At 34.7% G+C, this 22,710-nt stretch overlaps 4 protein-coding genes and 2 long non-coding RNA genes across 8 annotated transcripts; 4 read left to right on the top strand and 2 right to left on the bottom strand.

Moving 5' to 3' along the window:
- Positions 1 to 346: 346 nt before the first annotated feature.
- LOC103497752 (novel plant SNARE 13) lies at positions 347 to 6,992 on the top strand. Its single transcript, XM_008460065.3, has 10 exons — positions 347 to 790; positions 1,657 to 1,749; positions 1,951 to 2,044; positions 3,258 to 3,295; positions 4,949 to 5,043; positions 5,499 to 5,578; positions 5,657 to 5,713; positions 5,825 to 5,917; positions 6,291 to 6,365; positions 6,498 to 6,992. The coding sequence occupies exons 1-10, from the start codon at positions 714 to 716 to the stop codon at positions 6,600 to 6,602; spliced, it is 807 nt and encodes a 268-aa protein (XP_008458287.1). The 5' UTR covers positions 347 to 713; the 3' UTR covers positions 6,603 to 6,992.
- A 795-nt stretch (positions 6,993 to 7,787) lies between these two features.
- Positions 7,788 to 9,829, bottom strand: LOC103497751 (uncharacterized). 2 transcript variants are annotated; one of them, XR_001763810.2, is made up of 3 exons: positions 9,667 to 9,829; positions 8,567 to 9,097; positions 7,788 to 8,466 (listed from the first exon to the last, which is right to left on the bottom strand). It is a non-coding gene; the product is annotated as an uncharacterized LOC103497751 (long non-coding RNA). The 2 variants fall into 2 exon arrangements; XR_007824928.1 differs by having other exon boundaries at positions 8,567 to 9,050; positions 9,667 to 9,826.
- A 3,091-nt stretch (positions 9,830 to 12,920) lies between these two features.
- Positions 12,921 to 16,864, top strand: LOC103497753 (probable receptor-like protein kinase At2g42960). The gene is made up of 7 exons (XM_008460068.3): positions 12,921 to 13,990; positions 14,143 to 14,247; positions 14,323 to 14,445; positions 14,538 to 14,708; positions 14,813 to 14,942; positions 15,312 to 15,524; positions 15,606 to 16,864. The coding sequence occupies exons 1-7, from the start codon at positions 13,371 to 13,373 to the stop codon at positions 15,687 to 15,689; spliced, it is 1,446 nt and encodes a 481-aa protein (XP_008458290.2). The 5' UTR covers positions 12,921 to 13,370; the 3' UTR covers positions 15,690 to 16,864.
- Positions 16,865 to 17,996: 1,132 nt separating this feature from the next.
- LOC103497754 (pentatricopeptide repeat-containing protein At3g06430, chloroplastic) lies at positions 17,997 to 20,605 on the top strand. The gene is made up of 2 exons (XM_008460069.3): positions 17,997 to 18,471; positions 18,852 to 20,605. Exons 1-2 carry the CDS (start codon positions 18,082 to 18,084, stop codon positions 19,959 to 19,961), a joined length of 1,500 nt encoding a protein of 499 aa, XP_008458291.2. The 5' UTR covers positions 17,997 to 18,081; the 3' UTR covers positions 19,962 to 20,605.
- Positions 20,499 to 22,665, bottom strand: LOC103497755 (uncharacterized). The gene is made up of 6 exons (XM_008460070.3): positions 22,586 to 22,665; positions 21,872 to 22,001; positions 21,607 to 21,776; positions 21,240 to 21,534; positions 20,971 to 21,137; positions 20,499 to 20,875 (listed from the first exon to the last, which is right to left on the bottom strand). Exons 1-6 carry the CDS (start codon positions 22,614 to 22,616, stop codon positions 20,718 to 20,720), a joined length of 951 nt encoding a protein of 316 aa, XP_008458292.1. The 5' UTR covers positions 22,617 to 22,665; the 3' UTR covers positions 20,499 to 20,717.
- LOC127151748 (uncharacterized) lies at positions 20,785 to 22,127 on the top strand. 2 transcript variants are annotated; one of them, XR_007824926.1, is made up of 3 exons: positions 20,785 to 20,930; positions 21,011 to 21,472; positions 21,569 to 22,127. It is a non-coding gene; the product is annotated as an uncharacterized LOC127151748 (long non-coding RNA). The 2 variants fall into 2 exon arrangements; XR_007824927.1 differs by having other exon boundaries at positions 20,828 to 20,942.
- Positions 22,666 to 22,710: the final 45 nt, after the last annotated feature.

Below are 22,710 nucleotides of genomic sequence, written 5' to 3'. Positions count from 1 at the left end.
TAAAATTTTGTTATATGTTATAAATATTTTATCAAATTTGCTACTTTAGACGATTTCCCATGCGTATAATTTTGGAATAATTGCTTTCTATTTGTTTGGGTTGAAATGGTGGGGGGACACTAAAAAGACAAGAGAATCCTTTGAATAAAATGAAAGAAAAAAACAAAGGGACCCTTCTAAACTAAACCATTTTTAACAATCAGTTTCGTTTTTCTTTTAATCAAAACAGCAAAACGCCACTCTGTTTTTCCTTTGCCTTATTCCTAAAATTCCCTCATCCGCTAATTATAATTAAAATTAATTAATCTTCGTTATCCCTAACTCTAATACCCTAATTAATTTAATTAATTTAATCAAATTTTCTCCCCCAGGCCCATTCCCCATTGTCTTTGCCAGCCTATCTCACACATTCTCTCTCTCTCTTTCTCTTTCTCTTGCACTCTTCCCTTTCCCCTCGATCTTCATCTTTTTCTCTTCAATCTCCATTTTCGTCAATCCCTCTTCTTCATTTTTCTTCTCAATTTCCTTCTCTATTCTTCCATTTCTCTTTTTTTTTTTTTTCACTATTTTCCTCTTTCATTACACCTACTTTACTCCCACTCTCACTAGGGTTCCTTTGAATTTCCCTTCCTTTTACTTGGATTCCATGCTATAATCTGCTTTTTTAGATGCAATAAACTGTCCAGATCGTCGCAACTTACACTTCCGGCGAAATGGCCAGCGCCTTGCAGATGACTCCTCAGTTAGAGCAGATCCATGGTGAAATTCGTGATAATTTTCGGGCTCTTTCGTATGTTTTTATTCTCCTCACTCTTTATTTATTTATTTTTTGTTATTTTGTTAGTTCATTTTGCTTGTGTTTTGTGTTTTTCTATCTATTTCTGGTTTTGGTTTGTGTGAAACGTACTACCAATTCACTGTTGATGTTCTTTTATTTGGTTCGGTAATTTCTTGGTTTGAGGATTTGGAAGTCTCTGGTGAAACTAATTGACAGACTTGTGTTCTTTCCTCACTCTTATTTCTCGTTGGATTTCCTATATATACTTGATCTTGTTAATACTTGTCCGAGAATTATGGGATTCTACCATCCTAAACCTCGTTTGGGGATTTGGAGAAGGAAAAGATAGGGCTCATTTGAGAATGTATTTTTTCTGTTTTTAATATTATGCTGATTTACTAAAACTAAAACCACCTTCCTTTTTGTCCCTAATATAATAAGAAAACTGTAGTTTTGATATGCCCTTGTTTTATTTTTGAAATTTGAATGATTTCTAAACTACTTTTTAAAAAGTGAAAAATTGAACCACGAAAATGTAGGCTAGCTTAGCTTTTTCAAAAACAGAAAACTGTAAACAAAGCTGTGGAGTAGAAGCTTTAGTAGATTAAGCACTGGTGAGTCCTTGTAGCTAAGTTGTGGTTCTCTGAATTTATCTATTAAAAATTGGATGCCAGTAGCTCTATGAGAACCGTATAGTGAAGTTTTTGAAGTCGATACCATTTACTCAATATCATCCTCAACTTAGTCATAAATTTGGTGGTTTCTATGGTAATGCTGCAATATCACTTGAATTTGACCCCATTATTGAGATCAGCATTATGGTAGTTATCTTATTTATCAGCATTATGATATCCTCTTTGATTTCTACTGTCTATCAGAAATGGGTTCCAAAGACTGGATAAGATCAAAGATTCCAATAGACAAAGTAAGCAGTTGGAGGAGCTCACAGGAAAGATGAGAGAATGTAAAAGGTATCGAAAAACCTGCACATGGTTCCTTGAACATGTGGTAGCTTAACTTCTCTTGTTGGATTATAAAGAAAATTGCAGTTTGAGTTATGCGTACACAAACTAGATACCAGACTGAGAAAAATTGAAGCTCAATTGACATGCTCCGTAGATTATTAATGTTCTTTGTATATATTTGTTCATAAAATGGAGCTGTTCTTGCAGATTAATAAAAGATTTTGACCGTGAAATCAAGGACGAAGAGAGTAAAAATCCGCCAGAAGTGAATAAGCAGCTTAACGATGAGAAGCAATCAATGGTTAGTTCATTGTTGTTGTATCTTTCAAACTTAGCATATGAATACATCTAGTGAAGGGAGAACTTGTACAAGTCTGACAGTTAGCTGTTTAAGTGAACCAATTTTTTGTTATTTAATATTTCAATTGGGATTACCAAATCATAAACTAGAGTGTGGATTGATTTGTAAAATTTATGCATAATGTTTCCTGGCATTTATTATTATAAGATGCACTTTTTGCCAACAAGAGCTTAGTTCAACTGACACTTGTATGTACTTAAGAACAATAAGTTCTGGGTTCAAATCCCCTCACTCCCAATTTTTACTAAAAAAGATGCACCTTTCAGTCTTCTTTCATAGGTTATTTGACTTAAGATTCATAGGGTAACTAGATGCTTGAGAATATTAGATGTGTATGCATCGGAACTGTCTAGAGGAAAATTCATTGGTTTTGATAAGTTTGTTAACAGAACTGATAGGTAAACCCGATTTTTTTTTTCTATTCATCTAGAGAAGGGCAAATATTGGCACAGCAGTGTAAAAAACTATCTAGGCAACAGAACAGGGATGATTCTCTCCTGTTCACGAGTACCTACCCAAAAAATATTTTTATACGAAATATATTTTATGCCCAAATATGCAAAATTTGTAGAAAGTTGAAATCCCAAATTGTTTGTTCTTAAACTACTCCTTGCCAAGTTTAGTTGAGAGAATGAGAATCTTTGGAAAATAATCCAATTTTATATCAGAGTTGCCCCTCTGCTGCGATGGGACTCACAGTAATACAATTTGGCTGATTGCTTTCTGCATTCTTTTGTTTTGTGAGATTAGGAAATCTAGGAGTAGGATTATTTACTTGTGGACAAGAGGTAATATAGAGAAGTTGAGGGATGCCTCTTATCTTCCTCAAATGCAATTTTCTTTTCGTGAGTCGTTTGTATCTGTTGATATTTCTTGCAGTTCAATTTTAGAATTAAATGAGGCTAATCATTTCTCATTCAAAATGAACATTTGAATAGAGGCATTATACATTGCCTCCTATCATGAGCATTGGGAGGATGGAGACGTGTGGGGCATATTTATGAACACACTCAAGTATAAATTTCTAATTGCTCTTTGAGTTACATATATCACTTGTTGATACTGTTTTAAATATTTCTCATTGGAAACCTGTATTTGCAGTGGTTTAGAATTTTAATTGATTTTGTACTTATATCAATATTTTCATTTGTAGATCAAAGAGCTGAATTCATTTGTTGCATTAAGGAAAACGTAAGTCCTCCTTTTCTTTTTTCCTTTTCCTTCTTTTTGTTGTGTAGAATATGGTACAAGTTAAGTATATAATGTAGGAGCAAATGGGTTCTGAGCCCTAAAAAAAAAAAAGAAAGGGAGTTATTCTTGCCTGAGAATAAAAGTAATAGTTTTTTTTATCATTATTTTCTTTTTAATAAGAAACAAATTTCATTGATGTAATAAAATTTACAAAACAAAAAATGAGTTACAAAAGAGAAAGGTGTACATTTGCACCACAGCATAGCTAGAAAGATAATATTTTGAAAAAAGAAACTGTGAAAAGTGCTTCCCTTTTGTTGAAGAGGTGGTAAAATATTCCAGTTTCAGTTTCTAGGGTGTGTGGAGAAATATATATCACCTGCCTTTTGATTCAGATTCTTCCCACTTTATACATGTTGGATAATCAATGGATTTTTTTTTAATTACCCTAGTAGAAGTTCATTCAAAAGCCAATAAGTGAGACATAAGAATGTAAGGGACAAAGATATTAGTATCCCTTTTTTCCTAAGAAAGGGTGACGAAAGGACCCTCAAATCTAAATATTATATATATTCCAAAGGCTTATAATATGTTAGGACGTGGAGGGTCTTATATGTCTTGAGATGTAAATCAGAACCAAGTTTTCCATTTTCTAACCAGGAGGGTAGAATCTTTAAGAAATTTGGGTGAAATTTTGGTGATTTACTAAACAGATTGAGGAAGTGAATGGTGAAATCATGGATTTCCTAACAAAGCAAATAGTCAGCCAGATTTTGATTATCCATCCATTGGATGAATTCTCATTAAAATATAATAACATTGTGGCAATAAAGAGGGGTCATAAAAAGTAAAATTCTGTTTGATTTAGTGTACGACTGCAAACAAAATTGAAGCAAGGGCAACTATAATTACAAAAGGATGACAAGAGTTGTTCACCTAGCCTTTTCATGTAAAAGAGGGAGAGGGAGGGAAGAGGGTATGTGATTCAAGGTCTTTGCTTGATGGAGATGGCATGAAACATATTTTGACTGAGTCGAAAAATATTGCTTTACACTACTTTGAGTAACTGAAAAGAGACAATAAAACATACAAAGTGAGTGGAACATACAAAGGAGTATACGTACAAGTATATTTCTCCTTGTTTTTCCTGCCAAATGCTTTCTTTCAAATTTCCTTGGGAAGATGGAGGCAGAAAGGTTTGTGTACAAATATACACATACTCAAAGTGAACAAATAAGCACTCAGATCCTAGTTGCTTGTTATACATGGCTTTATAATCAATTTACCCTTGTAATTTACTTATTGGAAATCTTCTTTGTTTTTCTCAAATAGAGGAGTGGGAGAATCATTACTTGGGTCAAACATTGTCACTGTATTAATGACTAGTTTTTCCTATTCAAAAAAGGTTAAAAACGTGTAACTGAAGTTGGTTGAGTTTCAATCTTGTGCTAATGTATATTGTAATTCATCATGAAAACATGGTTTCCCATATTAAAAAAATGTTATCAAGCCGCTGGAAAAGTTAGTTCCCTTTCCTCAATAATTGAATGTGGTTCACATAATTAGCAGTCCGTAGGTTTACTCCAGCAGATTGGAATCAAATTGCTTGGGTTTGAGATCCCTAATTCTTTTTAATTGCTGAATGAATTACAGGTACATGAATAGTCTCGGTAATAAAAGGGTTGAGCTATTTGATGAGGGAGGTGTAAGTGAACCTACAGCGGATGATAATGTTCGGATGGCCTCATGTAAGCTATATTTTCCATATTTATAGGCATCATAGGAAATTTCCCATATTGCCTATTCAAGGATTGCTGATATCTGATTCCATATTTGTAGGCATCATAGAAAAGTTCCCATATTGCCTACTGAAAAAAAATATAGTTTTTATTGACAAAAAAGAGAGAACAAAATAATTTTTTAATAGAAACAATTCTATGTTTAATCGACTTCCTTTTTAGCCTTTGATTAAAATAAGGGTGAAGTGACAAAAAAAAAAAAAAAAAATCTTCATGATGCTTCTTTTGTAAATATGTGGCTTCTTTCCCAATTAAGGTAGTAATTAATAAAGCAAGCAATTGAAGATAAAATTGTCAAGCAGCTTCTTAATTAGTAAAGCAAGAAAGCAAGCTTCTTATTTTATACGCTTGGATTCCAGGAGTATCTATTTTTCTCATTCTATTGGCTTGCCTTTGTGCTGTAGCAATGACAAATCAAGAACTTATTGATGCTGGTAAGAAGACAATGGATGAGACCGATCAGGCTATTCAACGCACTCAAAAGGTGAAGAACGAATTACTTGAAATGTGTGATTTTATCAGTTTTAGCCATTTTGTTCTAATGCTCAACTTCTACCCGTAGGTGGTTGAACAAACTATTGAAGTGGGAACTCAAACTGCTGCTCAATTAAAAGGCCAAGTATGTTCATAGTTGAAATTACACCTTATTGTTAAGAGTATATTACCCTGTCTGACATGATTATTAGAATTCCTCAGGTATTCTCTTAACTTTTCCCAATTAAATTTTCAGACTGACCAAATGGGTCGTATAGTAAACGAGCTTGACACAATCAATTTTTCAATTAAGAAGGCTTCCCAACTTGTGAAAGAAATTGGCAGACAGGTAAGTCTACCTTACGGCCCTCGAAACCCCCACCCACCTGCAAGTAATAAAATAATGGTTAAATTGCAAATTTGATCTCTATAGTTTGGAGAAAGTTAAAATTTAGTCGCAATAGTTTTTAATTAGAATTTAGTCCCAATGGTGTGATACAGCACTCATAAATAGTTCTGACTTTATGAGGAATGAAGATATTATCAAACCATAGAGTCTATTTATGAAGTTTTATCAAACCATAGATACGGACTTCTAACTTTTAAAACCATAAGCACTAAATTCCAACTTTTCCAAGCTATAGGGGACCGAATTTGTAATCTAACCTGTTAATTTATGGTTTTCTTACCGGGACTGATCTCCCCTCCCCATCTTTGGAAAGGTTGCTACAGATAAATGCATCATGCTGTTTCTGTTTCTAATTGTGTGTGGAGTGATAGCCATTATCGTAGTTAAGGTAAACTCTGCAGTTTATTTTGTTCAACAAAACATTGAAAGAAGAGAGTTTCAAATCCATTACCTTGGCAAAAGTGATCAAATCTGGTGTCTTTTTGTAATAACAAGTTTGATTATATGTATAAATTTTCAGATCGTGAACCCCAACAACAAAAGCATCAGGGATATTCCAGGATTGGCACCTCCAGTTCCTGCAAGGAGGCTTTTGTATCTGAGGACAACCGAACATTTCAAGTAAATTCTTGTGTTTAGGAAAGTGTAGGTCTTCATGGTTATCTATTCCAGGTACATTCTTGCTTAAAGAAGGGCATCGAGACACGACATTGTGAGAATTTGTCTTCTTTGCTTTGCTTTACTTTGCTTTGCTTTGTATGCAATTCTATCTATTCTTGGCTGAGATGTGCATATAGTTTGGTTGTGATTTTGGTTTTTTTTTTTTTTTCTTTTCTTTTCTTTTTCTATTTCAAGAGAGACTACAGTGTGATCATGTGTAAATGTTTTATACTTTGAGGCAATTCATGTCTTTGCGGAATTTACCCACCTAACATTTGTTCTGTACACTTGAGACTATGTCTCTTATAGCCAATATTAATCCCATTCCCACTGTCGACTGCTTCATAATCACAAATCATTCATGTATTTCAAATACTCTCCTACTATAATGATATTTTCACCTATTTACGATGTTCTAGTATTGAACGAAATAGTAGTCATGTGGATACTACTCATTCGGTTAATGTGGTTGGTTGAAGATCAATTAGTATCTCATTGCCATATACGAGGATTTGGAGTTGGAGCGACTAAATTGAAGTTGTCTTTTATCAACTCAAAAGAATAAACGTACAAATGTCGGATGTGGATGAGTTGAAGAATGTGGTAACTTCTTGTTGAAGGACGGAAAAGATGAGCGGGAGAAGTTTTAATAATCATGTTAATGTGTAGTACTTACATCAACAACGCATGTTCTTGCTAAACTCCGAATCAAAGGGACCTCATTGTTGTCTATTTTTATGACTAAGGTCAATTATATCATTTGTTTGAGAAGCATATCACTGGTGATTGTTGCAAGTCTTTAGCTAAGCTATCCAACATCTTCATAGAACTTACTTTTTGCGATGGAATGAGTGATGCATCTCTTCCAAAAATGTTACATTCATAATTTGCAATACGAGGCATGAAGACTAAATATGCACAAACTTATGTTAAAACAATTCCCCCCCCCCCCCCCTTCTTGGATTAGGATTTAGAAAATGATTTTAAATGTTAGTCTTGATTTACTTGAGAACACTTCTACTTATTGTTTTCATTGTTAAAAAAAATATGAAACACGGTTGGTTAAAAGGAAGGAAAAAAACACATTAAATTATATTTCAAAGATGCTGATCGAACAAATTATTCAACAAAGTATTAGAAGTCTAAACTCTATGAAAGAAAGAATTACCATAAAGCATAGTCTTCGTCTCAACCATTTCTACAAAGCTAGCCACACCTATTGTGGTAGTTCTTCAAATTTGCTTCTATAATTGAGCATACAAAACTGATGTTGCTGGAATACTAGGAAGGGTAAAAAGGGTAGCCCAGAGTGAAAGTTAGTTAGAACGGAGATTAGAACCACGGTATATAATAAAGAGTTGTAATTGGCAGGATTAGGTTTTTTTTTTTTTTTTTTTTGGTAATAGGAAAGTAGCGAGAAGAGGGAGAGAACCAACTCTCTGTAATCGGTTAGGTTGTAAGCTTTAGGGCTATCTTTTGATTATCAAACACTAATAGTAGTAAAGGAAATACTTCTTGTTCTTGATACCTTTCGTTCATCTGCAGGTTAGTGCAAGAATAACTATGGTCTGAATTTTATGGTTGCTAGTTAGAAAGAAATTGTTCTATGTCTGCGTGGAAGAGTAATATATCTTACCCTGATACTACATGAGACTAAACTCCGATCGTAATTATTTCTACTCGAACCATATGTTATCATATATGTTATCTAAAGAACAATAGCAAATGGGCACTAACCATCACAAGTTTTTTTGGGAATGTTGTCGGTAGATAGTGGAGGATGAGATACGAGAACATTCTTCATCTTTAAGCAATTACACCACAGAGTGCTGCGTAGTCAGAGACAGAGGAATGAGTTAGCTAAATGAATTTTTGCAAAACAAAAGGCTTGAGAAAAATGCTCAAATTATCAACAGAGAATGAAGTTACCAACTGTATATTCTATTATATTCAGCCGTGTGATCGTAAACTAATGAAATAGAACAGTTGAAAAGGCTACAAGAACACCACCAACTCGAGTGGTAACCGTGCCAGTTCTTCCAATTGCCAAGAAAATAGAGAAGTTCAAGGCCAAAGCACAGAGAGCATTAGAGATAAGGACCCAAGAAGTTAAACTGAATCTGTGAAACTTCCATCATATGTTTCTGCAGAAAATACCAAGGAAAAAACAGAAACACAAAGCTACACGGAAAATCCAATTAAACAGAGTTAGTAGTTGGCATAGACAATTAAAATCTTACATATGTATCAATTTGGTTCGTGCCTTGTCTCTTTTCTTCCTCTTTTTTGTTCATACCAACCACTAAAAATCTTGCCACTGGAAGGTGATGATTATGAACTGAGGTATTTCAAAACAAAATCATTAGAAAAAAAAAATGCATTTTCCTCGGCATGTACTTGGAGCTTTGTGCATCTGAATGAATGCCACCAAAAGGTGCCGAGTAAGCAGTGTTACAAAACCTACAACGAGAGCATGGAAATGGCTAATAATATTTGAAAAATCTAGACTATGATACATAATTTTTGTAGCGGGCTTTCTTTCATAGTCAAACCTCACCAAATTGAAAGATATTCTTAAAATAAAATGAAGAAAGACGAAATTTGCAATAACAGTATGAAAACCCGCTCTCATCATACTTGAGGATACAAAATAATAAAAGATCAGGATGGGCCAGTATAATGACAATGTAAATGCAACTTAGAAGCACTAGATATAATCCGCAAGACTACGCAATACGAATTGATATTATGTGAAATTTAGCTAGAAATTGAGTCCGATAATCTTGAATCCTTAGTGTAGATATGTAAATGCAACCATCACTAGAAACAAACAGAAATACAAGCTCAAAAACCTCGATCATTGATGCAATGTGCTATATCAATAACATGAGTAAAAATCGCCAATAATTAACCAAAAGAAGAAGATAACAGAAACGTCGATCTGAGAAGAAATACATTGTAAAAGAGTAAGAAGTACAGATATGGAAACGAAAGAAAGGGTAGAAACCAAGAGAAGTTCAGATTCTTACAGTACGGATGAACGAGAAATCGCAGTTGATAGGAGCAAAAAAGCACCAAATTCTATAGTGAGAAATCATAAACCCTAGTCATTCTTAAGAAGAGGAGAGCTTCAAAGAGATGGAAGAAGAAGAAAGTGAAGCGGGAAAACTAGCGAAGTACTCAACTAAGGTGAAAACGCTGTTTTGTTCATACAGTTAACTGATGATGTTGACATGTTTTTTTTTGCTGATGGGCCGGGCCCTGGGAATTGGGCCCATTAAGTCATCCAAGCCCAACAAAATCTAACTCTATTCGACTCTTTACCAGCTATAATTACAAATATGTCTAAATATATTCCTACGATTTATTTGTGATAGATTCATATAATAATAGAAGTTTATAAGATAAATTTGTTATATTTTTTATTTTTTAAATATTATTGTACAATTAATTATTAGTTCAAATACTTCGAGATTTTACACATTATGATTTTTTTTAAATATATATCTTTTCATTCATTAAATACAATATTTTTGGTTTATCTCATAATAAACTAGCTACTTGTCTCTAGTTTACCTTACGATATGTATGAAGAGAGGTTACAATGACATAAGAGACCTTGATGGTCTCATTCCAAAAGATTTACATATTCCTTTTGGTTGTAAGTTTGTCTACTGAGATTAAAATTGAAACTCTTTTTTTTTAACCAAGTAAATAAAAAGAATCGATAGAGGTGCTCTTAACTCTTGTATGGTCGTAGCACCGTAGGTTCTACCACTCCAAATGTTTTAATAGAAAGAATACATGACATTCTCATTAAGTTATATAGTTGGACATAGACATGTATGTGTGTGTGTGTATATTTTAAGCCCATAGATGGAAAATAAAAATGGTACCATGTCCAATAATTTCTTGCAACCACCCTGTGACATGGGGACATATGGGTGGACGAATCATTCATTAATCATTTACCATACTTTGCATTATCACAATTTTAATATTGAAATCCATGCCAACCCTGCAGAAGGGGGCTACGAACCATTTTCTTAAAATATTTATCATAAAATTGGTTTTCATTTTTTAAAAAAATAAGAAATTAAATTTCAAAAACCAAAAATGAAAAACAAAACAGTGGTTTAAAAAGTTGACCTTCAAAAGTAAACAGATTATTTCACTAGTAATTACAACGGAAAATAGAATATTACGGTATAGTGTAGTTGGAAGGAAAGGCAAGAGACTCCTTGAACAGTTTGCTTGTCCTCTTCGTAAATGGCAAAGATCAAAACCTTGAATTTAAGTAAAACCTTTATCTCCATTACCTATTAACAGTAGAATCCAAATCCAAAGCCACATAGTCGTAGGCTACCGACAAGACGAAGATGCAGCTCAATGATGGAGGCAAAAGTACACAACAAAATCTCCCTATTATCCTTCTAGTTCCGGCTCAGGCTAACAAAACTATCATCGATGATTCTTCCCAACCACCAAGTCAGCTAACTCAATGTTAATCGGAACAATTAGTTCGTGCCAACTACGACCAAAGTAAGCTTAGAACAATAGTTATTCACATAACCTTCTTTCCTAGAAGTTGAAGGTTCGATATCTCATCTACACAATTGTTGTACTAAAAAATATTCTGACGAGATATACAACCTATAACAATAATATTTGTGTTTTTCTTTCAAGTATAACAATATGTTGACCTTTTGGTCAAGACTGTATGTTTCATATAGCTACGCTCGCTAGATATTATTTCAATTCATGTGTTCAAGTCGGCTTAAATAGACCAATTCTCAAAATTGTTGCTCTATTTTGATCTATTGAAAAAATTACTTCCATTCTTAAACCTTGCAAAAAGTATCTATTTATTTGTTCTTATCTTTACTTGTACTACTTTGTTTTTGTTTGACAACATGTGAGGTGAAACATCTAAACTCAAATTACGAGGTTGATAGTATACATGTTCACATTATTGAGTTACGTATACGTGACATTTTGTTTCTAACCTTGATGAAATAAATTTAAAATGAAAATAATTTCAAGTCATACAATTTAGAGATACACATTTGACAAGTAAATATTAAATACAAATGACCAAAACAGTACAATATCAAAAGTTTAAGAACGAAAATAACCTTTTAAAAGTTTATAAATCAAATTAGAACAAACTTTAAATGAAGGGAATAATTTAGAACATTTCTATTTTAAAGATTGAAATGGTATTTAAATATTGCATTAATGATTGAATGCCCCACAGACTAATTAATTTGATTAAGGAAGGCAAGCAGCAGGCATAAATCCCTCCTAATCCCAACAGAAGTAGAACAAAAGTAGGAGATACTTTAATTTTGATCAGAACAAAGAATAAAGCAAAGTAACGGTAAAATAAGAGATTATTTTTAAATATAACAAAATAAATCAAAATATTTATAAAAATATTAAAATATCATCGTTTATTTATTATAGGCTAAAGTAGACTATTATCTATGTCTATCTATTTTACGATAGACACAAGTAGTAGTATATCGTTGTTTATTATAGATAAATTGTGATATTTTTATACATTTGTAAGCATTAATTATAACCTTTAAAATAATTTTCCTAACATAAAAGAGCTTTTCTTTTTTCCTATTGTTATGTAGTCTCCTTCAATTTCTATAAGGTAATGGAGAATAGGGCAAGTAAATGGGCATTTTCACGCTGCTGCCCCGTCTTTTCAGAATCCAACCACCCCTTTTCTTTTACTAATAATCTTTGCTTTTCTTCATCTTTCAGACTCTACATAAATACCCATCCTTTTCTTTCCTTCGCTTTCTAAATAATAAGGTCGATTGATCGCTATTACTCGATTTCGATATCGAGAGCTAACATATAATAACTTTTTGAAAGAAAAAAAATGGGTATTGTTTTTTACGTCAAAAATACCCTTATTCTTTCAAAAATTGCAATATTTCAAAATTTGTTGAAATGTTAAAAAAAATTACGACTTTTCAAGGAATATGGGTATTTTTTAAACGATCGATAAAGTTTATTTTTTTTATAAATTAGCCAAAATCTTACACCAACTTATTCAATATTATGATCTAAAATACAAATCTACCGAGTGCTAGCTACATCAAATTTTGTAGTGAATGTGTGATAGATATTTAACCACCAGAATGAAAAGAAAACAAATTCTAACATAAAACAGGACTTTAAACCAAACCAATTCTAATTTGTTCTGCTGCCATTGTCTGCCATCTTCCGAACTGATAGATTTTCTCTATTAAAAAAAATCTAATAGATAGAGAGAGAGAGAGAGAAAGAGAGAGAGAAATTTGAAGATACAGCAAAGAAAGGAAGGTGGGAAGATGTTGTGTTTGATTCTCTGAATGTAATGTAAAAACCAAGGCAGAGACATACCCCATTTCCCTCTCTCTTCCTTCATTCCTTCTTGATTACCTACTACTGAAAACTCCATTTCATCCCACCACCACCATTTCATTTTCTTCTTTTCCCTTTCTCTTAACTCGTTTAATCCAAGAACAATGCCTAGAATCCCATCAACATTGCTCAGCCTTCTTCATTGGGAGTTTTGTATTTGACTGCACTAAATGTCGGTTAATTGAAAGAGAGGAGCTCTGGAAACTGGATACGTTGTTTCATTTTTTTGACTCAGCTGATAACTGAGTCTGCAACATTGATCGTAAGCAATTCAGTTTTTGTTTTTCTTGTATGTTAGAGGAAAAAAGAAATGGCACCTGATCTAAACACAACACTTTCCAAGAAGACGTTTGTTTTTGGTATGAAGGTATGGGTGTTTACTGGAATCTTGGTGGGGGTGTTTATTGTAATAGTCCTTGTGGTTCTATCAATATGTGTGGTTACTTCACGAAGAAAATCTAGAAGGGTAAGTGGGATGCTTCCTCTCAACCGTATTTCCATTGCGTCAAAGGAAATCAAGGAGATTGGAGTGGATCATGTTTCAGCAATCCAGCACGGCTCCATCCCCCACGATGGATTCGACACGGAATCGGAAAAAGTTCTTTTGTATTCGAACAAGGCATATAATTACAGCATATCAAGCTCAGTTGATAACACAGAGATATACGCTATTGGCTCTGGAGAAGGAAGCAAGGAAGCAAGTGTTTTGCATAGACCTTCAGATTCAATACCACCGGATCCTTCGCCACTCGCCGGTCTGCCAGAATTCTCACAACTGGGATGGGGTCACTGGTTCACCTTAAGAGACCTGGAACTTGCAACAATGCAGTTTGCAAATGATAATATAATTGGGGAGGGAGGATATGGAGTTGTTTATCGAGGTCATCTAATCAATGGGACACCTGTGGCTGTCAAAAAACTTTTAAATGTGTAAGTTTGTTCTGTTAACTAATATTGTATTTTCTCAGTGGGTTATTAATTGGCTTTAACCTTCTTTTTTATTGACTAAGAAACTGAGCTTTTATACGAAGATTGGCTGTAAGTAAAACTTGTAAATTTAATGATGGATTTAACTTGTGTAGAGGACAAGCGGAAAGGGAATTCAAGGTGGAAGTAGAAGCGTTTGGGCATGTGCGACACAAGAACTTAGTTCGGCTGCTGGGATACTGCATTGAAGGAACACATAGGTATTGCTACTGAATTTGATTGTTCCTTTGCTATCTAGCTTTGATTGTTGTATACTAAACAGTAAATATTTTCAGGATGCTAGTATATGAGTATGTAGATAATGGAAATCTAGAGCAGTGGCTTCATGGAGCTCTATGTCATCATGGATATCTCACTTGGGAAGCAAGAATCAGAATTCTCCTTGGGACTGCTAAGGCGTGAGTATATATATGTATATAACCTTCATTTGATCATTTGCTTGTCTCTTTCTCCACCGCACTCAAGATTCCAATCTTTAATGGTTTTTCAGATTGGCATATTTGCATGAGGCAATCGAGCCAAAAATCGTGCATCGAGATATCAAGGCGAGCAACATATTGATTGATGATGAGTTTAATGCAAAGCTATCAGACTTTGGGCTAGCTAAATTACTCGGTTCTGGGAAGAGTCACATTACCACCAGAGTTATGGGTACGTTTGGGTGAGTAAACAAACATTCACTCTTAATTCACAGCTGCAGTCCTGCTGCTGCTTCTTCCATAATTTGTCTGGGGGATAAAATATTTTGTTTTCTTCTCATCGTAGATATGTGGCACCAGAATATGCCAAATCTGGACTTCTAAATGAGAAGAGTGATGTTTATAGTTTTGGAGTGGTCCTTTTGGAAGCAATTACTGGAAGAGACCCCGTCGATTATGGTCGCCCAACACACGAGGTATTTACTGACAATACAGATAGTTTAGTTCTACATGTTTGGATCGTGTGCATTGGTTTGCAAACTGTTAGATGATATAATAGTAAATTGTCCTTCACCCATAAGCTTAAGTTTTTGGATCAATTGATGATTTAAGATTATATAAGAGTAGGTTGGTTTAGGAGATTATGTGTTCAAACCCTGCAATGTTATTTTTTTCCAATTAATATCAATTTTTATTTCTTGGGCATTTTATCTATTTCAAGTCTACAAATGAAGGAGAGATGTTAGACGATATAACATTAAATTTGTCTTCACACATAAGCTAAAACTTTTGGGTCAATCAATGGTTTATGCTAACAAACACCGGGCTTCGGAATTTGTTTGCAGGTAAATTTGGTGGATTGGCTAAAGATGATGGTGGGAAGCAAACGGTCAGAAGAGGTGGTAGATCCAAATATAGAGAGAAAACCATCAATTAGTGAACTGAAGCGAGTTCTTTTGACTGCTTTGAGGTGTGTGGATCCAGATGCTGATAAGAGGCCTAAGATGAGCCAAGTTTCTCGCATGCTTGAGTCTGAAGAATATCCAATTCGTCGACAGGTTGGTTTTCATTCTCAAAACATTTATCCTTCAGTAGAATTAGTTAACCTCAACTCATTCATATTTCATCATAAATTACAGGACCGAAGACCCAGAAAGGGCCATGCTACTGCGACCAAAAAGGAAGCTGAGAAACAGGAGAGAGGACCAAGACGACACAGATAAGATACAGACAATGAGTCTTTCAAATGTGAAAGAATGAATAGATGCATAAAATAGCAGCATGTAAGTTTCAAACTTCCAAATTCCCTGTGGAGGTTGGTCACTCCAGTAGAGCAAGCAGGGAAGAGAAATGATTTGGTGGTGTTCCCAATCCCAATCATTGTTTTAGTGTACAGTTCCATCTTTGCATTGCTGGCTTTGAAACAGATCCAAAGTTTTTGTAACTTTTTTTCTCTCTTGAGGTGGCATTATTTGCTCACTTTACCATTCAGGTATTGAATGGTCAATGTTCATGAGGACCAATAGTAGAAAAGTTCCAGATGTAGTATATTCTAAGTTAGATCACATTTCTAGTCTTTATACTTGGGCTCTTCAATGTTTCCTTTAATACACTTCTTTTTTGTAATACAATGACCTGGGCTTTGAGTTCTTGAAATATAACGATAAATTTCAATGATTTAGTCTTTTGTAATGACTAAATCCCGATGGTAGAACTTAGAAAACGCATGCATTTCAAATGCTCAGTATCAAGTACACTTAATCCAATCTAATAAGATATAAAAATAAATTTATCCCTCTAAACCATTCTTTGTTTTTTTTTCGTTGTAATGTTCAGGACTAGATACAAACAGACAATAAACAATAGAATGACAAAAGCGAAAAAATAAATTGATGTAACATATAAAATCAGTATTGCTTTAACCGCATTCTCTCTAACCTGCCAACCTTGAAGAAGTTATGATGGATCAACATGGAGAGCGGAACAGCTCTTTCTTGTCCACGATCCCTATCTATCGATTCACTAACGAGAAACAAAATAACAGAACAGAAACGAACAACACAAAGACTACGATCTTGCAAGCAAAGATTTAACCTAAAAGAGCAGCGCAGCAAAAAAACAGAGTCGGAATAAAAATTTGTAGGGAAGAGATTGAGTTACTGGCTGTGTGCGATGGGGACAGATGGTACTCGGTGATGCTGAGGAACATTCAATATAAATGGCGAGATTCAAAGGAGAGCTTGGACTTGATCCGCCATTGTTGTTGTTGGGAAGATTCGCCTTAGGTACCATACCAGATGGGGACATGGATCCTCTCATTTCACTGTGCCATAGGCGCCAGCGGGAAATCTACAAGTCTCTCTCAAGCTCAAAAGAGGAAAGACGGCTCAATAAAATAAAAGAGAAATGATCAAATTAAAATGGAATAATAGTCCCCAAATTTTATCTCTTCCCTCCCTTTTTAGATTGGACCAATATCTATTTATATATCACATTGTACCAATTTAAACCTGATTTTTTAATAATTACATCAATTTCATTTTTAAAAGCTTAGGATTTGAATTGTTACAGTTAAATAAGAAAAATTAGAAAAAAAAAAAGTTGTTTTAAAAATAAAATTAATGATAAAACTTGGTTTTTTTTTCCTTGTTGGAGACAAAATCCTTTCAATTCTTTTTATTTTATTTTTAACCAAATTTCTTTCTTTCCTTCCTCCTTTTTCTTTTTCCTTGTGTCCTCTCTCTTGGATGTTTTTTCTCATTTCCATCTTTTCATGGCCTTTTAAAAAATATAACCTAAATATTTATAGAAAAATTTAAAAAACGAACAATGTTTATAGTCGTATTGTTGTAAAATACTACTTGTCGTTTGGATTTAGTTATCATTTGTTAAGTGAGGCTACAATTTATCTTTTCAATTATATATTTTAATTTTGTTACACATCGATAGATTTGGGTTTTTTTTTTAAATTGGGACACACGATTTTTTTTTAATTATTTTGGTACACGATTGTTTAGATTTCTCTAAACCACAAATGATTTTTTTTCAAGATTCTTTGTACACGGTGTTTTATTTTTTTTTACAACTGATTTTTTTTTTCGAAATTCTTTATACACAAACATACAACAAAGAAAAAAAATATGATGAAAAGAAATCGCAGCACAAAAAAAAGACGATGACAGAAATAGCAGATGAAAGAAATTGTAAGAGAAAGACGATAAAAGAAATTGCGAGAATAAAAATGAAACGGAAAATATGAAAGATTTTAAAAATGACTAGCTTTATTACATATGTGGTAAATAATTTGTTAGATCGATGAAAGTTTCCATATTTTTAACTAATTTTTTTAGAAAAACTAAATTAAAAGTGAGTGGTTTTTTTATTAAATTTTTTTTGAGTTTTTTAAAAAAATTTTGTAAAACATAAAGCATTTGATAAAATATTTATGTAATATATCACTGTTGATTATCTTTAAATTTTAGTATTTTTACTTTAATTTTTTAGAATTTAGTCCCCTTTGATTTTGGGAGAAAAATCCGATTGTCCATATTAAAAATCTCACTCGCTCATCCACTTCATCTCTCGAAGCTCTACCATCAGCCTTGCAGCGAAACTATGGCTTCTTTCTCCTTCTCCTCCTCGCTCCTTCCTTCTTCAGTCTCTTTCGATCATGTCTCCACTTTCCTTTTCCCCATCTTTGTTTCTTCTTCTTCTTCTTCTTCTTCTTCTTCTTCACACCCCAATTCTCGCATTGTTCGCTGTGCATTTGCAGCTCCCACTAGAAAGTCCCCTGTTCCATCTACTTCTTCCTCACCTGCTAAGAAGAGGCACTGGAAGCAAGGGGAATTTCCAGGAATTACAGAGACACCCACCCGCAGGAAGACCCCTCTCAAGAATGTCAAAAAGAAACTAGACCGGAAGAATAATGCCAAGGCTTGGGCCAACACCGTCACTGAAGCCTTGTCTGACCATATCTCGAACAAACGGTGGCTTGAAGCTCTTGAGGTCGGTTTCCTTTTCCTTAATTTCATTTTTCGTTTTGGGTTGTTTTATGTTTGTTCTGGACTCCCAACTTTTTGTTACTTGTTCTTGGTTTATGTTTAATAATTTAATTTATTTGAGATAAAATTGATCTTGGGTTTGTATACTTTTGTAATGTGCTCTGGAATTAACATTTTTTCCATTTATGGATAAAGAGAAAAAATGCATATTTGGGGATTTCAGGGAGATTCATTACATTCTCTTCAAAGTTGAATTTGAAACATGAACATTCATCTTTATGTGCGTTAATTTGAAGGAATGAATTGATGATTTCAAGAGTGTATGAATTTTTTGTGCTGTTGTTTTTACCTATAACAATCGTGGCTGTTTTATTCAACCTTCAGGTGTTTGAAATGCTCCGGGAACAACCATTTTATGAACCAAAAGAAGGAACTTACATGAAGCTGCTTGTTCTACTTGGAAGGTCTGGCCAACCACACCGCGCACGTCTGCTTTTTGATACAATGCTTCAAGAAAGATGTGAACCTACCTCTGAACTTTACACTGCTTTGCTTGCTGCATATTGTCGGAACAATCTCATTGATGATGCATTTTCCACTCTCAATCTCATGAAGACCCTCCCTGGCTGCCAACCTGATGTCTACACTTATAGTATCTTAATCAAGGCTTGTGTCGATGCTTCTCGCTTTGAAATAGTCGAATCATTGTATGAGGAAATGGCCCAACGACTGATAACTCCAAATACAGTGACCCAGAACATAGTATTAAGTGGATATGGCAAGATAGGGAAGTATGACCAAATGGAGAAAGTTTTAATAGGAATGCTAGAGAGCACAACTTGTAGACCGGATGTGTGGACAATGAATATAATTCTAAGTGTGTTTGGTAATAAGGGACAGATTGAAATGATGGAAAGATGGTATGAGAAGTTTCGTAACTTTGGTATTGAGCCAGAAACACGTACATTTAATATTTTGATTGGTGCTTATGGGAAGAAGAGGATGTATGATAAAATGTCTTCTGTGATGGAGTATATGCGCAAATTGCAGTTTCCTTGGACGACATCAACATACAACAACGTGATTGAAGCTTTCGCCGATGTGGGAGATGCAAAGAACATGGAGTACACATTTGAGCAGATGCGTGCTGAGGGCATGAGAGCAGACACCAAGACATTCTGTTGCCTTATAAATGGATATGCTAATGCAGGTCTCTTCCATAAGGTAATTAGTTCAGTTAAGTTGGCAGGAAAACTCGAGATTCCAGAGAATACATCATTTTATAATGCAGTTATATCTGCATGTGCTAAGGCTGAGGATCTGATGGAAATGGATAGAGTATTTAAGAGAATGAAAGATAAACATTGTCAGCCAGATAGCAAAACATATAATATTATGATGGAAGCATATGGAAAAGAAGGCATGAATGATAGAGTTCATTACTTGGAACTGGAAAAGAAAGAGGTGATTGATTATGCTTCTAACAATGAGTGATTGTATGCAACGAACTCGAATGCCTAATTGGTGCATGTTTGGGAGCTTGGACGCTACACTGTGCCCGTTCCACTGAGGGTCTATCCTCTATCCCCCAGTCTGTTAAATCGCTACAATGGATACATCTCAGGAGATCAAATCCACCCTTCGTATCACATCCTCTGTGCCGAGTTTTTCCCCGTAGTGTTTTGATGGTCCTTCAGGCAAATATTATTTTCAGTGGGAAGTTTGTGGCTAACTGGATTTTATGTATAGAGCTTTTTGTGACAATGATGCTGATCAGTATTAGTGTCTCCCAATTCTAGTTATATTAGTTTTAGGTGAACTTGCTTTTTGTTCTGGACAAATTGGCATGGAGTGAGAAAGCATAGGAGACTCGCAAGTTTGCACTCGGTGGCCACCTGTCATTCTACGGCCATGCAAGCTATTTGCTTACAAGGGCACAATATTCTAGCGAGCAATGATTGACATTGGCTCCTAGTGGCTTTCGCCCCCAAAAATTTAAACAATATCACAGTTGTTCAAGACATCTTGAGATGATGAAATGTTAATTTGTTTCCGATTGTAAACAAATCATATCAATTTCAATGGTATTTTGTATGTATACAATTGTTTCATAAAATTCTATTGGCTTCCATGATAAATCTGTCTACCTAGAGTCAAGATCATGACCGGTACTTTGTTTACACGTAAAGTACAAAGGCTGAGAATAATATGATGGTAGTTATGGTTTTGCAACAGAGCACAGGAGGGTGTTCAAGAGAATGCATTGGCCACTCCAATGACGTTGACCTCTGCCTCAACAATGAAAGCGTCCTTCACCAGAAAACCCGTGTTAGGTTGTATGAAATTGTTTAAGAGCATGAATCTTGGCCCTCCAACTTCTGGGTTTGACGCACTAAACCAATATGAAACTGCCAATAACAAAACAATCAAAATCCTTGCCATTGTGTTAAAATTGAATAGTTTGTATGTGATCATGTGAGTCATTGTGATTATGTATTTTTACCTTTTCCAGAATGATGCTTTGAGTACAACTGATCTTGCAGGCGCAACGTTACCTCTGCATATATTTTGGTTGCGGGATGCAGTGCAGCGGAATCTGCCAGTGCCAGAAATAGGGAAAGATGGCTGCCTTCTCCACTGCCACGGCCCTTTGGATACACTCGAATTTTCCTGCAACATCACAATGAATACGTGTGCTTACCCATCATCAGATTAATCCAGCTTCAAACCCGGTCAGTTAATTATCAGAATGTGTGAAAAGTAGATGGATACCATTTTTTATCCCCTGCATTGAAGATTTTGGACTCATAGCTCTCAGCATCTAACTTGGAGAAGTTATCAATTTTCCAAACATGCTTGTAAGTGACGGGACTCTTTATCATTGATAAACACTCCCCCTTGCCTCCTTTGAAAGTTTCTTTGCAGACAAAGACCTCAGCTCCAAACACACACACATCATCCACCAGATACCCGTTGGAGGACTCGTTGAATTCTTTTAGGCTAATGTATTTATCGAAACCCCATTCTTTCTTCATTCCTCGAAACCGCCTCGGCTTCCATTTGCCATCTTCATTTTACAGATATTATTATATTGCATACAGGGCAACGGCTTATTTCTTGAAGGGAAGGGAAGATATACCTTCAACTGTGAGGTAGTTATCCTTGTTCTGATCGAGCAAAAAGAGTCGGTAAACAACGAACACTTCCCAACTCGGTTGGAGGGAATCGGTCCCCGCAATTGCCAAATAGAGAGAGATGTGGTCATTCCCACTCTTGCTTTTGTCACCAAGTGGATGGAGTACCAATTTCCTGCAAGAACATTCCATGATTATATGACTATGTAGTGCAAGCTCAAGCCTCAAAATTTATGAAGAAGATGAAGAGTCTGAAGGAATATCATTTACCATTTGTAGCCACCTGCCTCGAACTCCCCGGATTCAAACCGATCCACCGAGTTTTTTGTTAACAGTGAAAAGGACTCTATCTTGACTGTGTAATGAGCAGGGGGGACATCGGAAACATATCTTGAGATCTCTGCATATTATTTCATATTGGTAAGAAAGCAAAAGAAGACTAAGCCTATGCTATGGTCTTGCATTTCCTTTAGTATCTTATGAACTCTGATAAGTGCATTCGTTTTTAACGTAGAAGTTGTTGAAATTACTGTGTGCAATAGTTCTTCCATTCCCTATTTTTCCATGTTGAAATTGAATTAGTCTCACGTTGTGCTGTTTAAAGCTAATCCTTTCCCATTCAATAGGGAACAGGGAAAACCTTATAGTGCATATAAATTCTTGGTAAATTACAACAAAAAGAAATTGTCCTTTACTACAAAAAAACTTCTCTACACTTCACCATTCACAAACGTTCTAAATTACTCTTAGACCATAAAACTCTTAGAATGTGTGAAAACTGAGAGTTAGAATGGTACTGGTTGGCCTAGAATGAAAAATGAGACCTAGATATTGTCCAACCATTCTAGTTTTCAATTTTTGTTCAAATTCCTACTTCATAGGTACTTTTGAAATATTAAATAAAAATCAAGCATGATATTAAAATTTTCGATGCTTTTAAAACAACGGTTAAAATGGTGTGAGGAAGGGTGGAGAGAGCAATACCGTCCATATCGTCACCAATGAGATTGGCCATTCAAGAAAAAGAAAAGACTACAACACAAGGAATTATAGTTGATAAGATTATTAGGCTGGATGAGCCATCCCAAACTATCATCTTTATATAGTTT

Source organism: Cucumis melo, chromosome 11, assembly GCF_025177605.1.
Source record: "Cucumis melo cultivar AY chromosome 11, USDA_Cmelo_AY_1.0, whole genome shotgun sequence".
NCBI classification, from domain to species: Eukaryota; Viridiplantae; Streptophyta; class Magnoliopsida; order Cucurbitales; family Cucurbitaceae; genus Cucumis; species Cucumis melo.
This window is presented reverse-complemented; position numbering and strand designations above follow the sequence as displayed.

Coding starts and splice junctions, on each gene's coding strand:
- LOC103497755 (XM_008460070.3), bottom strand. CDS start 22,616: ATGGCCAATCTCATTGGTGACGATATGGACG. Junction 21,535..21,606: donor TAACTACCTCACAGTTGAAG/GTATATCTTCCC, acceptor TGTAAAATGAAG/ATGGCAAATGGAAGCCGAGG. Junction 20,876..20,970: donor AAAGCATCATTCTGGAAAAG/GTAAAAATACAT, acceptor TGTTATTGGCAG/TTTCATATTGGTTTAGTGCG.
- LOC103497752 (XM_008460065.3), top strand. CDS start 714: ATGGCCAGCGCCTTGCAGATGACTCCTCAGTTAGAGCAGATCCATGGT. Junction 5,044..5,498: donor TAATGTTCGGATGGCCTCAT/GTAAGCTATATT, acceptor TTTGTGCTGTAG/CAATGACAAATCAAGAACTT. Junction 5,714..5,824: donor CTGCTCAATTAAAAGGCCAA/GTATGTTCATAG, acceptor TTAAATTTTCAG/ACTGACCAAATGGGTCGTAT.
- LOC103497754 (XM_008460069.3), top strand. CDS start 18,082: ATGGCTTCTTTCTCCTTCTCCTCCTCGCTCCTTCCTTCTTCAGTCTCT. Junction 18,472..18,851: donor GGTGGCTTGAAGCTCTTGAG/GTCGGTTTCCTT, acceptor TTCAACCTTCAG/GTGTTTGAAATGCTCCGGGA.
- LOC103497753 (XM_008460068.3), top strand. CDS start 13,371: ATGGCACCTGATCTAAACACAACACTTTCCAAGAAGACGTTTGTTTTT. Junction 13,991..14,142: donor GTCAAAAAACTTTTAAATGT/GTAAGTTTGTTC, acceptor TAACTTGTGTAG/AGGACAAGCGGAAAGGGAAT. Junction 14,248..14,322: donor TGCATTGAAGGAACACATAG/GTATTGCTACTG, acceptor AAATATTTTCAG/GATGCTAGTATATGAGTATG.